At 42.1% G+C, this 16414-nt stretch overlaps 1 protein-coding gene across 1 annotated transcript; it reads right to left on the bottom strand.

The window, feature by feature from the left end:
* Nucleotides 1–578: 578 nt before the first annotated feature.
* Nucleotides 579–15785, bottom strand: PCTP (phosphatidylcholine transfer protein). The gene is made up of 6 exons (XM_033138732.1): nt 15408–15785; nt 9284–9401; nt 4687–4766; nt 4206–4377; nt 1945–2012; nt 579–815 (listed from the first exon to the last, which is right to left on the bottom strand). The coding sequence occupies exons 1-6, from the start codon at nt 15768–15770 to the stop codon at nt 753–755; spliced, it is 864 nt and encodes a 287-aa protein (XP_032994623.1). The 5' UTR covers nt 15771–15785; the 3' UTR covers nt 579–752.
* Nucleotides 15786–16414: the final 629 nt, after the last annotated feature.

The raw sequence follows: 16414 nt of genomic DNA, 5'->3' as shown, positions 1-16414 counted from the left end.
GATGAATAACTTGACATTTGAAATCTTTTCGCACAATGGGCCCAACCCAAAAGAAGAAGGTAATTGTGTTTATGTCCCGCTGAGATTAATAGCCTTTAGTCATAACTAATGGATTTCAGTGGGGTTTATATAACTTTCGCTGGATGTCAGCCAGTAGTTTTGTGACTAATTATTCCAATAAAAGATAACTTCTCATTTGCTCATTGAAAATCCTGTCCACTTTACCTTTTAATGAACTGTTTAAGTCACATTTCTTAGAAGACAGCGGAGGAACAGAGTAAGAAGAGATCAACTAGAAGGCATCCAACAGTTCTATTTAGCACTGTCGACCAAAGTATAGCTAGTGTGCTTTGAATCTTGAGCATCTTGATGCAGGGTTCAAAGTGCACAGCAGTATGGGTTTCTCTACTAGTTTCAATGAAGGGAGAAGTTCTGCATGCACAGCCCTCTTTGGACATAGCGATGCATCAGAGCTCCTGTGTTCAAAGGTGATCATTACACTAGGGCAGGGGAACCACAAACAGCATGCCTCAAATGTTGAAATGATACGTGAAAGCCCTCAAAAAATTAAACGGGTGGAAAATGAAAAACAAAAAGTTTTAATATGTTTCATTGTCACATGCCTGGGAACTTACATGGCTCATGATTACTATCCCAAAAGGCAGATGTTATGCAGTGATGTGTCCATGGCTCACTATCCATTAAAAATATACCTTTAAGCTATCAATCTGGGTCACATTCAAGGAGCAATTTTATCTTTTGCGGTAACTGTGGCAAGCTTTCTCCATATCAATCAAGAAGTTAGGCACTCCAGTCTGTAAAGAAAGGGATCACAGAATATTTATGCATCTACACTTTATGGCCTAGTAGGCAACTACTGATGTTCAACTGTTTGTTATACCTATGCCACTTCAAACACAAAAGTACCGGTAATTATGTCTTGTGGCTTAAACAAGCATTGTGAACCAGGTTAGAGGGGGATTCATAACTGGTTTTTAAAATTCTTTAATCCTGGTGACCATCCTACACAGTAGCAACATGCCTCCACCATTCTCAGCTTTCAAAATATAAAGATTTATAGGATCCAAACAATATCCCACACTGCTAGCAGCACATAAACCAAAGGCCGCATGAAAGGTTTAGAAGAAAGTGTTTTTGTTTGATATTATCAGTGAGAGTTGGAGGCTCTGAACAAATTACCTAACAGGGCAGGGAAAGGATAGAAATGAAAAGATAAAAAGGGAAAGAAATGCACAAGCAAATTCTAAATGTGTATCATTCCCTGATGGATTTCTGCAGTAGAAAGGTTTTGTAAGTATTCGCCTCTTTAAGGCAGTATACTTGGTGCTGTGGGAGGAGCCAAGAGAACAGCCCTTCTCCCCAGCAATAGCAGGATGCCACCTTCAGGTGAGCAATGCTTGGAGCTATTGTCTCAGACTAGCAACTGACAATAGGGAATGGACACAAACAAGTCTGGATTATTGCTCTGGGCTCTATTCTGAGACCGAGAGAAGATATGATAGCCACCTTCAAATATCTCAAGGGCTGTCACATGGAAGAGGGAACGAGCTTGCTTTCTCCTGCTCTGGAGGGTAGGACTTCAACCAGTGGCTCAAAGTTACAAGAAAGGAGATTCCGACTAAGTATTGGGGGGAAACGTCTGCCAGTAAGTGCTGTGGAGGTTGTGGACTCTCCTTCTTTGGAGGTTTTAAAACAGAGGTTGGCTGGCCATCTGTCGTGGGTGCTTTAGCTGAGAGAGTCCTGCTTTACAGGGGGTTGGACTAGATGACCCATGGGACCCCTCCCAACTCTACAATTCTATGACTCTTCCCCTTTCAGTACCTGTAGTTCTGCCTACAGTGCTGGCAACAGAGAATCAGGCCAGAAAAGCCGTTGGCATAACCCACTGGGTTGGTTCCCTACAAATTCCAGCCCCCTACTTACCTTGGTTCCCCAGTTGACAAGCCACGAAGGAACCTTGCCACCAGGGTCATCAAAGTACGACATGAAAACTTTAAAGCAAAAGAAAGGAAGAAAAGTGGTAGTCAGGAATCTTATTTAAGCGACAGCAGCTATTCATTTATATACCTATTTTGTGGTCACCTTACTAGCAGCTATCTAAGCTGCTTTTAATGTTGTTATTTAGAACCATAAATGTGCAACAGGTAGATTGTGATCTACCGGTAGATCACCGGCCGTCTGTGGTAGATCAGTGGCTCCCCCCAAAGAAGCTAAAAAACTTTGGCTCCCCTAAAAAAAGCTCAACATCTTTGCCCTGCACCCCTAAAATGACGTGAACCACCAAAAATAGGGCTTTCCTTCCTAAAAAAAAGCTCAACAAAAAGGGGGAAGATCACTGCCAGTTTTTAACTCTGTGAGTAGATCGCAGTCTCTTGGAAGTTGGCCACCCCTGCTCTGGAGTTTTCCACTGTTCTATCCTATATATATTTGCTGAAACCCCTCAACGGTTTCTGAACGTCTGCATGACTGCGAGAGTTTTTTTCTTTCCCCAAAAAGCTCTTCTCCTCCACCCTCTTCAGTTGTGCAGTGTTTTTACACCCAACTGCTGTCCCTGTAAGTTCAGAACTAATTGTACATTGTCTGGTCCCAGGACAATAACTGCAAAAAGCAGCAGTGAAAGCGAAACACTTTATTCCCATTCAGCTCTGTGATTAATTCAAAGGTATTTCTTCACTGTAGAGGCTAAACTGACAAAGGCTTTGAAAATCCTTCTCAATTTCATCTCTGGAGTTATGGAGGCCTGTTGCAGAGTTGAAGGAAAGTTTCCTTGTTTCAGCAAGCTCTGCTGCTTTTTCAAATATCCAACCACATCTAAGGTTTCTCTCTCTGATCACCAAGAGGAAGGGATTGTTTATACAACAACAAACGATTCCCCCTGCCAACCCCAACCCTGCAAAAAAAAATTCTATTACAAAGAATTACGAATAGTTAGGGCCTAGGATACTTGCATCCGTTAGCAGAACTGCAATATCTGCATCAGAAGCCCAACTTGGCACATTATTGGGGCATCTGCAAGTTATCCTAGTCTTAGAAACGAGTTATGACAATAATCACAAAGCTAGAAACGATAGGATTGGGCTGGGGAGGTGGTAAAGAGGGGGTTTAACTTGTTGTCTCCAATCAGGATCACACACCACATGCCCCTAGTGGCTGCTCGGGACAAAAGCTTCCACTGGTGCAAATGGCAGCTTTCTTCTCTATGCAAATAGCAGCCACAGTGGAGGAGATTCAAAACAGGGCTGTGGGGTTTAACAAATGGTTAACCATTAATTTTCCTACAACCCCCCCTCCCGTCTCCCCACAGGTATTTACTTCTACAGAATAAAGAACAATCATGCCATCACTAATTTTGCCCTCAAAAGAATTTATACAAATCTGGTCTGATCACATTGTCGTTAAGCAACTCCTGTTACCAGATTACACAAATTAGTTGGCTGGGATGAGCAAACTTGTGTGCATAAGAATTAACCACCCAAAATACTGGATGCAAGCCTCTGATGTTATTTTGTACACACCTGTTCAACTATCTTGCTTTCAATGTTTAGCAAAATTTGTTAGTACTAAAAAAGCAAGTGAATATGTTTTTCACAATCCTAACTTGTAAATTTAACATTTCTGCTCTAAAAAGGGATAGGCGTATCTGTCATTTGCACTTGACAATTTTCTGTTTCTCACAATCATTTTGCACACTTCTGCAGCAATTTGTAAATTTGTTTTTTAAAATACCGTAATCAGCAAAATTTGCCAACATTGTAGTGCAAAGCTCTCAAAATAAGCACATTGTTAAATGTCGTTTTGACAAATATACACTTTCAATCAATAATTCTTAATGTTTTTATACTGTTGTAAACTGCTTAAAGTTGTTGTGTTTACAGTCAAGCAGAGTAAAAAGAAATTGTTAAACAAATATAAATAAGATTTACAAGCAATTTCCCCTAATATAATACATTTCTGTATATTGTTTTCTTTAATATATGCATTTGTGTACATGTTACTTGGCTGGGAGACTACTGCAAAATTCAGAGAAATGCAGATTTCAAAGGATAGCTCTGTTTTGGGTTTGTGCATTGTTTTGAAAAGTGTGTATTAGGTAGGTTCACCTTCAAATGCAAACTGAATTGAACTTTCTCCCCATGCCTAGCTCTAAATTGGCATTTCTATAAAGTACTTTACTGATTTCTTACCTTTGGAGCCTTTCTTGCCATCGCTTTCAAAGGCCACACATTGTTTATAATTCTTTACTCTAACAATCCCATTCTTCTCTGGGAATTTAGAGGTATTCACGCTTTTAGCCAATATAACATAGATCTTCTTCCCTTCAAGTTCCATATCTTTACGCTCACGTACGAAAACATACTATGCTGAAGTTTAAGAAATAATCAGGATGTGTCTGTATATATAATATACATATATAATGGAGACAGAAGGTATACAGGTGAAAATACAAAAAGCAATCCTGTTTCAAGAAGCCTGCATTTGTTTTTGTTTTACTCCTCAAAGGGTATAACAGAATATGGTTCACAAGAATGCGCATCAAAGTCTTAACTTTTTCTTTTCCCTTAAGAGTCAATTTTTACCTCATTTCAACTTGCACAACTGTGCTCTGAGGCGTTTGCAGCCTCCAACATTAAGAGCAAAACTGCAATCCAAGACTTGAAAGGATACATCTCTATTTGCCATGGGGAAAGGGAACTTCACTTCCCAGCGGATTACTGTTCTGCCCTCAAAAGGTTTCTCACTTATATCTAAAAATCGGAGGGGAAATGTGTTAGGTGCAGACTATGTTTTATTCAGCTGGACTTACAGAAGGTTTTTAATGCGTTTGGTGAATGGAAAATGTGTCAGGAGTCAGACACGAATCCTAACTGTGTATGTGTCAGACCTCAACAAGGGTCGGGCACAAAGGGATAGACATAATTGGGTTTTTTTTAAAAAAAGAATTTGACCCAAAAGCTCATCTAGTCAAGCATCCTGTTCTCACAAGCAGGACCCTCCCAACTTGTGCTCCCCAGCAGCTAATGTTCAGAGGTACCAGAGGCAATACACAGATACAGTATCACGGCCAGCAGCCATTCATAAAGTTATCCCCCCCCCCCACTATTTGTTTTAAAAAAAAACCTTTAAAACCATCCAAGTCAGTGAATAATGTTGTATCTTGTGGTAGCAAATGCCCATCTAACAATGGGTTGTGTGAAGATTTCCTTTTGTCTCCCCTAAATCTTCTGACATTAAATTTCATTATTGTTTTATTATGATTATTTATTGAATTTATATACCGCCCTATACCCGGAGGTCTCAGGGCGGTTCACAGAAAAGATCAATATATGTAATCAAAATAAACACAACAACCTAATAAACCACACTCCCCACCAAAAAAAGACTCACATTTTAAAAGGGTATAGGACGTCAATCTGGTCAACCAAAGGCCTGGTTAAAAAGGAACGTTTTCGCCTGGTCCCTAAGGGTGTATAATGAAGGCACCAGACGAACTTCCCTGGGGAGAGGATTCCACAGATGGGGAGCCACTGCAGAGAAGGCCCCGTTCTCGCGTTGCCACCTTCCGGACCTCTCAAGGAGGAGGCACACGAAGAAGGGCCTCAGTCAGAAGATGATCTTAGGTGACCCCATGTTCTAGTATTATGAGGGGGGCAAATTTCTCCACATTAAGCAAAATCTTATTCACCTCTATCATGTCCCTCCTTACTGATCAGGCCTGTCACCACCTGTTCAGACCCTGCAAGTGTATTTGTGAAACTAGGATTTTCTTCTCCCGTGTGCATCATTTGACACCTGCTAACACAGAACTGCTTTTACCATATTAATGCTTTTTCACCCAGTTTGGAGAAATCAGGCCTACAACAGCCTGATTACCTGAGAGGACATTTGTTACCAAGGACTATAGAAAAGAAAGTTGATGCCAGGCCTAATCAAGGAGAGAATTCTAAAACTGCAGTGCCATGACTGAAAAGGCCCTAAATCAGTAATTCTCAAATGCCCCCCACCCACCCCCCAATGGATCACTGATGAAGATTGTGGCAGACCACATGCTTTTTTCCTGCCTGTTGTACAATTTGTAATGCACCATGCTAGACGCTATACAGCTTTTAAATGTATTATACAGCTTCTTTTATTTCTCATATATTGTATTTTATTGTATTCCATAGAATTCAAATTATAACACAATAAATTACAATAAAAGCAGCAATTCAAATGCAATTTTTAAAAACCAACGTGAATATTTAATGCAGTGGGTGTGTCGTCGCCAATATTTAACCAAAAATCCACCGACATGCCAGAGACCACCTGAATTATTCTTGCAGTCCACTGACAGTTCACAGACCGCAGTTTGGGAAGCCCTGCCCTAACTTAAGCCTTTTAGGTAGGCTTCATGGACAGATCTCAAAAGCTGGGGAAGTTCCAATGGGACAGGAAAAGGTATTCTCTAAAGTTCCTTATCTTCCCAAATAGCTATGGCAGGCAGACCATAAAAGTCACTTCAGATGCTGTATTTTCTCCAATGAATGTGGGAATGGCTGGATGAGGGACTATTTTGCTGCTCACACATATGCTGGGATGCCAGTATTCCTCACAAACATATGAAGGGGCCTAACAACAAGTTATTGTCTTGGAATAAATTATTTCCGTGCAAAGTAATATGTAATGCCAGCTGTTCCCACAATGCAATAAGACAGCAAATAATATCACATTTTCCACCAGAGGTCACTGGAGTATTAACTTGGTGCTATTTGACAACCTATTCAGTTTCCTACGTCTTAAGTAGCAAGCAAACTCAAAAGTGAAGGTGGGAGAAAAAGAGTAATACTTGACATGTTCAATTTAATGGGCAATACAGGGAGTTTCACTTTAAATGGATATTTTCTCTCACATACCAGAAGGACAAACTGAACCCTATTATTTGAGAAGATATGCTATTATTGTATCTTAGGTCATCCTGTTACTTGCAGAGTCTACCTTCTTTCAATATTCCCTGAAGAGTGAGATAGCCTAGATTAAGGACAGTAAGGATGGCTTGCTGGTTAATATGTCTCTGATGTCTGTAAATCTGTTCATACTGTTACCTTTGTTCACCTTTTATTGCCTTTCCAAAACAACCTTTCCAAGCTCACTATCAAAGCATGGACTGCCAAAATGTCCATGGGTTCAAAAACTGGGGAAATATGGTGAAATAAGCTACAGTGCCCTACTGAGATGCATGGGTTCTCAGATCACGTTTGTTTTTCCAAATCTCCTCACTTCCAGAGGTAGCCCCCTGCTGCCCCATAAAGGCCTCCCACACTGGGGGTCCTTGGGGAACAGCACCAAAAAGACATGAGAGGTTGCTACTGAAAGGACATTTTGCTGCTCCCCCTGCTAATCTAAGCATAGACACCAAGGTGAATCCTGCCCATAGATATTAAAATCTCATTATTCAATACTAAAATTGCTAGAGTAATTTGCCGCTTCATTTTAGGACACTGGAAATTATTGAAATGTTTCTTCTTGTGAATGTAGAGTCCCGTCAGGGAAAAGGTGGGGTATAAAATTGATAACAATAACAATAATAATGCATACTTCTGTTCTTTAAAATTGATTAATGAAAGTATGCAATATTTTCTATGCACACACACACACAAATCGAAACTTCGCTCTTTGTGGAAGTTCCACAGTCTTAAGTTAAGAAACGCACCAGAAATATATTAGTTTTCACCTTTTAAAAAAAACATCTTGTCTGAATGACAATGAACATCTAATATGCTATATATATATTGATATTGACATATTAGATAACATAGATGTGAGCATGGCATCACACAAGAGATAACGGAAGATATTTGAGACATTCCCTGCTTACCATAGGCCAAAATACGTGAAGCTCTGCAAATCAGACGTTGTGAGTCATTTGCAGATGGAGACATTCATATCCTATTGCCCCTGTCATGTTGAAGTCATGGGTTTCCTTCCCCACCCTTTGTGTCTGTGGCATGCAGCAATATAGTGTCATCCCAATGGAAGATAGTGTATCTGCTCTTATTAATCTCACAATAGCTAAAAGTTAGCCAAGATGACCAAGCCCTCCCTGTGTATCTCAAGGGACACTCAAGTTAACTTCAACATACAATCGATACATGTGGACATAATGGGAAAATCTACATTACATGATATGGAAGGGAAATTGATGCAACTTGAGAGTGCTCTATCAGTAGTGTGAACCAAGGAAAACTCAATATATAATTAGAACAAACCTATTATAATCTAATGTATGGAGAGACAGTGCAGCGCAGACAGTGTCCTAAATCACTTGAGCAAAAGAGGTGGGTGAGGGCGATGGCTGGAAAGCAGTTTCCACCAACTCAAGAAAAGCAGAGCAACAAGAGGACTCAAGATATTTCTCAGTTTCACACACCCCTAGGTTGCCACCAAATTCACCTTTAGTGATATTAAGAGGCAAATCTGGAGGCTCCTGCCCATGCAAAACATGTGAGGAACTCTTGAGGGAAATCAGAAGAATTTCAAGAACACAAGTTGAATTTTATAGGGGCATCCCTGATTTGGAGGAATGGAAATCCATGTATTGAAAATTATTACAGTTATTTTAAGCAACCAACTGGACAAAAATAAGGGAAAATTCTCTCTAGAATCAAAGAAATCAAAGCTAAAGAAGGTCTTAAGAGTATAGTAGCCAATTGCAAAAGAGGATAGGCTTCTTCATCTTTTCATAGATATTTAAGAGAGGGAATTTCAGCAGATGTGGCTTGCATAACACATGTGATTCCCTTTGCCTCCAAAACTATTCAAGTTTCTGCTTTTGCATCTGACCACACTGTCTAACAATCTAATAAAAACTGGTGATTAAGTGGGAATCAAACACCAGGACTCAGATTCCCCAGATGTCACATAATAATCAAGAGACAAGTCCATTTACCCATAAACCAACACGAGAACAGTGTTGATGGATCTAAGAAAGTTGGTTTTAACACAAAAAGTGGCTAGCAAGAAACACATTGCTTCACATTTGTTTTTCAGGGCATCACAAGTAGGTGACTATATTTTCAAGAGAACTCCATAATGTATTTTCAAACAGCATTAATGCTTTGGTAATGGAAATTTACTTCATGTATTTTTCATACCGAAAAACTGTACAGAGCACTTGAAAGAGCGAAGTAGAAGAATCTTAGAAATGATGGTGGTCAAGGAGCGGAGGGAAGGAACCAATCACAGTGACCTAAGAAAATGACATTTTGGTCTTGAATAATTTACTGACCTCTAAGATACCGGTCCCATTTTGTTCTGTAGGTTAAATCCATGTACACTTCTGCACATACATCTGGGGAACAATCACCAAGAGTGGCATAGACTTTATACTCATACAGTCCAGATTTCTGAAAAAGCAAGAGAAATGGGAGGGAGCAGGTGGGGGAGAATCAAGAATCCTGTATTTCAGGCCTTTGCTTGGTTGCACTAGCATTGTCCAAAAATACTCTTTTATACCACTGTGCTTGCACAACGAATCATTTACAACATACAAATATACTCTGCGATGTTTACGTTAAAACAGAGGCGAGTTGGTCCATTTGCCTAAAGAACTGGGCTGCTCGATGACAGACTTATCTTAAAATATATATCAATCTCTCTGCTAGGCTGGAGTTATCTTTTTTCTGTATAACCCTAAACATAATGCTTTCTCATATTTACACACTAGGTGCCATAGAAGTCATCCTATATATAAGTGGGTGTTATAAATATAACTCAGTTGTTTATTTTAAATATCAGACACTACCGTATAGTCAAATGAAAGTCTTATCAGCATCTAATTCCCCTTTATCCTTTGAAACACAAACTGTAGCAGGAGTCATACTTCTGTTATGATAGTCAAGTGAAACAATAAATATATATTTCAGCACTCTGACCATATTCTACTTTTGTTAAGACTCCAGCAAACCACCACCCCCATCTTCACCCTGACCAGTCCAGAAAAATTCATGTTATTTATTTTGTTTTATCTGACTTAGTGGAGCTCTCTGCACAAATCAAATAACCCTTACACTAAGAGTTGGATAACCCTTTGTTCAGAGAGTTGCATTATTTGCTAGCAATACCAATTGCAGAAACAGAAGGTTTTCGGGTCTAATTCATTAAGGAGATTCAAAAATGTCAAACCACAGCATACATGTTTCAGTCTGGTATTCTGTAAAATAATTTTTTACAGAGCTCTATTATCATGAACTTTCTCATTCAATAAACATCACTTTATCCTTCAGCACGGTCTGCTAGACCCTTTATGAACCCAACATTTAAAGAAAGGAAATATTTAAAATAAAGATACGGCATGACTCACACAGCATTTTGTAATAAGGCATTACAACACTGCTTCACAAACAAATTCTGGCAATGTGAAGTAGACCTCCACCCAAGCCTACGCCCTCCTGAGTTCTATTTTCCAAAGATACATCAAGCCTGCAATTATTTAAGAGTGATTCCTGAAATTTTATGCTCTGTAAAATCGCTCTACCTCCATTTATTTAAAGGACTACCCCTTACTGCAGAACATCACAAGAAGAGTCTAGAGTCTAGACCATCATCTACCACAACAGGTGGTTTTAGTTGTGGTTTTAGTTCACAAGGCTTGCAATATCTCAGATAATCTGAGCTTTCAAAGGTTAGCAAACCAATTTTCCTGTACGAAAAGAATGTGAATATCAATTGAAAGTGAGATTATGGTGTGCCTGCAGATTACAGGAGATGTTTGTTTAGAAGGCTGGAAAACATACAGTACCATAAAGTGTTCTCAGACTGGACCATCGCAGTAACAAAGCAAAACAAAATTGTTAAACATTAGTCTGCATTTTGAAAACAATAAATTCAAAAGATAAGACACCGCCTACAGCTAATCTAGATTTTAGTATGATCTCACCGCTCTGGCAGTGTTACCGGTAGTTGCTTTCCACCACAGAGACTTTCCTGTATTTAGAGATTTATGCTCTGGTTCGCCAGGAGCGGCTTAGCCATGCTGGCCACATGAACCGGAAGCTGTACGCCGGCTCCCTCGGCCAATAAAGCGAGATGAGTGCCACAACCCCAGAGTCGTCTGCGACTGGACCTAATGGACAAGGGTCCCTTTACCTTTACCAAAGTTGCTATAGTGATACAAATTTCTTTAAAAGCAAAAAGTGAGGTGTGGGTTATAAAATATATTTGGCACTTTGAGAGCTTTTTCTTTCTGGTTTATTTTATAATTTGTTTATTCGTAGTCTGCGATAAAGCTGGCTTTAGTCAGCAAGCAAAGCCTCTCTTTTTTTTCTTTGGGACACTTGTTAGAACCCTTAACGTTCCAGGTTCCGTTTCCAATCCTCTGTTCCTCAAGCATGTTTGCAAACTGCTAAATTATTATTACTATAATTTTATTAGCCAACCTCCACCCTATGGTCCCAGGGTAGGTTACAACAATTTAAAATACAACATTAAACGTTTTTAAAACTTACAATTATGCCCCCAACCCCCCCCCCCCCAAAATAAGGTGGGTCCTAAAATTGTACATCTCAGGTGTCAAAGGCCAGAGCAAAGCATGCTATCATGGGTTACCACAGTATGATACTACAATAGTTAAAAAAGCTGTCAATCAGAGAATTAACAAGCCAACCCTAATTAAAAAGAAGTGCAAATATGTGAAGAAAAGCTATGTAATCCCAACATCCATACACCTACTTATTTTGCATGCCTCTAATTACAGTGGTACCTTGGTTTAAGAACAGCTTAGTTTATGAACAACTTGGATTAAGAACGCTGCATACCCGGAAGTAGGTGTTTTGGTTTGTGAACTTTGCCGTTGGAATAAGAACATGTTTTGCTTCCTGTTGAGTGTGTTCCATTTGTAAATTCAGTCCCCCGCTGCTATGGGAAAGCACGCCTTGGTTTAAGAACGCTTTGGTTTAAGAAGGGAAGGGACTTCCGGAATGGATTAAGTTCATAAACCAAGGTACCACTGTACTAGATGGATTCCACCACTTATGCTACCTGCCAACCTGTTTTAACTTTCGCTGCTGGCATATGTCTACAAACTGCAGCGTTTGTTTTGATAAAACTAATACAACAAATTGCTTCCTTTAAAACCGAGCCAAGTATGGCATCTGCATACTTTCTTCTTGAGGGATGATACTGCATTCCAGTCTCCAAACAATCACCATGTAAACTTAGAATGACCTCCCAGGCAGGGTTTAAATGGCCTTTGAACCTCACTGGGATGACAGTGTGATTGTTCCTATAGTAGAAGAGAAATCAGAAGAGAGGCATTTCTTATTTCAATAATCAGTCTGACCAATGCAGATCTTGTATTCCCATTAAAAAAAACTAATTAAACATACAAGCCATGTGTGAAATTGTTCTTGATCTGTGTCAGCATTTGCTGACTGGACAGAATTATCACACCAACAAAACAACCTAGCATTTAAAATACATTACTTCCAAGCCCCCGATTATCCAAATTCCTGCCGTATCTAATACAGCAGAGCCGTGCAACACACACCAAAATAGCTGAGGCTTCAAGCATTCCACCAAAGCACGTCCCAATTTTGATAGCACTTCAGTTGGTAGAGAATTGGGCTTCCTGCCTGCGCTAGACTCCACTTCCAGGCATCTCTGCCAGCTGCTTGAATCACGCTGTCTCTGACCACAGGCAGCCCACAAAGTTTTCCTCTTGGCCAATAAACCAGCAGGGCTTCAGTATTTCAAGGCAGAATGCCCTGCTGAGTTGGCCAGCTGTTTATCCTGAAGCGGAAGCAGTCTGAAATCTGTGCTGAGGTGGCTGGGATTTGTCCTCAAACGTATACAAGAGTGAAATCAATTTAAAACAGACAGATCTGGGCCAGACAGATCTAGGAATATGATGGCAAGGACTGGCATACTGGCTTCATCAATGAATTAAGAGTGGTGTGGTTGCTGCCATCTAGGGCTGGGTGATACCTGGTTTTCAACATAGCAATATATCATGATGCCTGAAATAAGGATGGAGCTATGTAGAGGCCCACACTAGCCCACGGCCAAGATAGGAGCATGGAACTTTTCTACCTGAGTAAATAAGCTCATGACAAGAAATTAAATGGAGTAAATTTGAACACACAAGTGCAGCAAGCAGAACTCTTCCAGAAAACAAGCTACTTGAAAGCAGGTTGCAGCGTTTAGAAAATATTGTTCGTATTCTAACTCTCAAGCCCACTCCAGCTTCCCATACTCTTTCAGTAAGGGGCAAAAAAGGAGAAGAGTTTGTAGATTGTTTATAAATGCAGTTTTTCCAAGGACACAAACTGCTTTGGAAGGGAGGGAAAGAATAAACTTTGCCTGTGTTTGTACTCCTGGCGTCCTGCCCACCTCCCTGACCCATTCAAGGATGCTGTAAAAAGAAAAAGAAAAAGCTAATCCTTGTACCAAGGATTAGATCAGCACAGGATCTCAAAGATTGTCCTACAAAACTTCCTGTGAATGGGAGCAAGGGAAAAGAAAAACAGACAGCTGTGGTGCACCCCCATGGTTAAACAAGACAAAGTCCAGCTGTTAGTACTCAAGTCTCATCTCCTCTCTGGTCTGGGAAGCAGAAGACTGAAAGAAAATAGAAGCCTCAGGATCATGAAAGGTCATGAAGGATGGGAGTACACAGAAGCAGAACACCCATGAAAAATGGGGGTAACCCCACTATAGTTAACGGCAAAATGCTTGTCAATCTAAATCCAGAAGCACCCTTGAGATGCAGGTCTCCACCATTCCATTTAAAGTGGAAATATTTAATCCTTAATCTGTCTGGACCGTAAGTAGCTTTAGAGGACCACTTTGAGGAGGGGGTAGAGAACAATGAGCCAATCTCATTTCCTAAATCAAGTTCTATAGTCATAGGGCATAGGACACTCCACCCAGCCAGGCTTGACCCGTAGGCTGTCAGTTGCTGATCAGTACTCTACACTACAGAATGCTTCCTATCTGGAATACCCAAATCCTGCTACTACATCTCAAGGGAGGACCCTGTCTATTTCATGGTCGCATAATGCACACTTCCCTGACCCTCTGCTTTCCTGAGTTGATTCTGTCCATTTGTAGACTCCCATGCCAAGGCATAACTAGTTGTTTTTTTCCTTCCTGGCAGTGCTATAATGTCCCTAACATCTGCATGACAGGTAGAAATGCAACAGGTAAGCTGTTCCCTATTACTGCATCTTTGATTTCTGCTTTTCCTGTACACAGAACAATGCAATGGCCAGGGGGCTGCCTTCTGGTATATGTTTTGCAATACTACATGTGTATCCTTTACAGTTCACTCACAAAAAAATCTAATACTGAAAAGAGAAGTACTGTAGATCTTAATTTTTCAAATGAGGTTCTGGCCTCTGAGTAAGTCTTGTAATCTGTCCTGGAAGGAAGAAGCCCTGCTCCTACGTGGGTGTGGATAAACAAAGGACTATAATGGAGGACAGGATATTTTTAAGGCAACTCTAGGAACAATAAAGATCCACAGTACATTGGGATCTGCTGCCCCATGGATCCTGCTCCAAGAAACAATCACCTTACCTTCCCAGCCCTGTTTTGTTTGATACAGCGGGGCTTCTCCTTAAATAATGAGAGGCTGCTGTTGCCCAGCAGAAAAGCAAGGCATTTTGTACATGTTCAGAAAGTTTGTAATCTATTTCTTTGAAGAAGAGACATGGCCAACAAAGGAGATCAGGCTGTAGTTGAGAATAGGAGTTGGCAAACTTGATGCATTCCCCACTCCTCCAAAGGCTGGAAGTGGTTTTTGAAGTGCAACTGAGGCCTCAGGTTCAAAACCCCCTCAGGGACAAAGCTCTCAGCAGGATGGCCAGGAGCCAGTCAGCTTTCTCACGGCCTGGCCTTCCTTTCAGGTGTGTTGTGACGCCCACGGGGCATGAGAGGGAGGGAGGCCCACTGGCCACCATGGAGGAAAGGCTGGTTGGAAGTTTGCCCAGGGGGGTCTGACTAACGAAAAGAGCTGCTACCCCACACAGTGTTTCTTAACCTTGGGTCCCCAGCTGTTTTTGGACTACAATTCCCATCATCCCTAGCTAGCAGGATCAGTGGCCAGGGATGGTGGGAAGGAACTGCCACAAAAACAGCTGGAGACCCAAGCATGGGCAACCCTGGCCTAGTGTTTCTCAACCTTGGGCCCCCAGCTGTTGTTGGACTACAACTCCCATCATCCCTAGCTAGCAGGACCAGTGGCCGGGGATCGCGGGAATTGTAGTCCCCAAACAGCTTGGAGGCCTCCTCTTTCCCTCGCGTTTCCACGGCAACGCGGCGCCTGTCCCTCAGGGCCTAGGCCTCGGCGGCCCTTTCCCCCCTCTTCCCTTCTTGTCCGGCCGCAGCGCCGGCGCCTCTGGCCGCCCTCGCACCTCGTCGAAGAGCCGGAAGATACAGAAGCTTGCGGTCTCGGCCATGAGGTCCCAGGCGGCAATGGCCGCTTCCCGGGGCTTGGCCGACTCCCGACAAACGGCCAGGAACTGCTCTTCGCCGAAGGGGCTCCGGGCTTGCTCCGCCTTGCGCGAAGAGCAGCACGTGGAGGAGGAAGACGAAGACGACGACGACGACGACGACGACGAGGGGCCGGCGCTGGCGCCGCGGGACATCCCCGACGACACGGGCAAGCAGCGGGCCGGCCACCACCACCACCTCCGACGCCCGCCCTTCGCCTCCGCCGGCGGCAGAACCTTCGGGCGCCTCTGCAGCAGGGCGCGGAGGGCCTCCAGGGGGCACATGGCCCTCGACGGCGCGGGTGGCCGAGCTGCTCACGACGCCCCCCCGAACCTCTCTCTGCCGTCGAACGGGGCGCGGGCGGGGGCGGTGCCGCGGTTAGAGTGCCGGGATAGGGACGCCGAGGAAGGCCTGGGTTCAAATCCCTCCCCACCCCCTTCACCCCGTCGGGGGTCTCTAAAGCTCGCTTGTCGTGCCTCCCAAGCGGGGTCGTTGTTGGGGGAGGGCTTTTTGTAGGATTTAATTTTTTTGAGGGGTGTTGCAGGCGTTATGTTGGAGGGGGGCAGAACCGAGTTACCTGCTACACAATTGGTCAATTAGTTAAGTATTTATTTATTTTTATTTATTTTTTTATTTAGTTAATTCGTTAAGCATTTTCATTTATTTGCTTATTTTATTTTATTTAGTTAATTAAGTATTTTTTTATTTATTGGCATGATTTAGAGGGGCAGCTGCCCCCCTCCCGTACCTCCCCTGGCTAGGCCTATGCTGCCCTCCCCTTTAGTCGAAAATGGTGCTGCATAGTGCACCCCCTCTGCTGTTTGTCCTATTATTATTATTATTATTAGAGGTCAATGCATCTCTTGAGTTCAAGCCCCACCACCCTCTTTCTGAAAGGTTCTGCCCTGCAACATTTGAAGGAAAGATG

Source organism: Lacerta agilis, chromosome 2, assembly GCF_009819535.1.
Source record: "Lacerta agilis isolate rLacAgi1 chromosome 2, rLacAgi1.pri, whole genome shotgun sequence".
Taxonomy (NCBI): domain Eukaryota; kingdom Metazoa; phylum Chordata; class Lepidosauria; order Squamata; family Lacertidae; genus Lacerta; species Lacerta agilis.
This window is presented reverse-complemented; position numbering and strand designations above follow the sequence as displayed.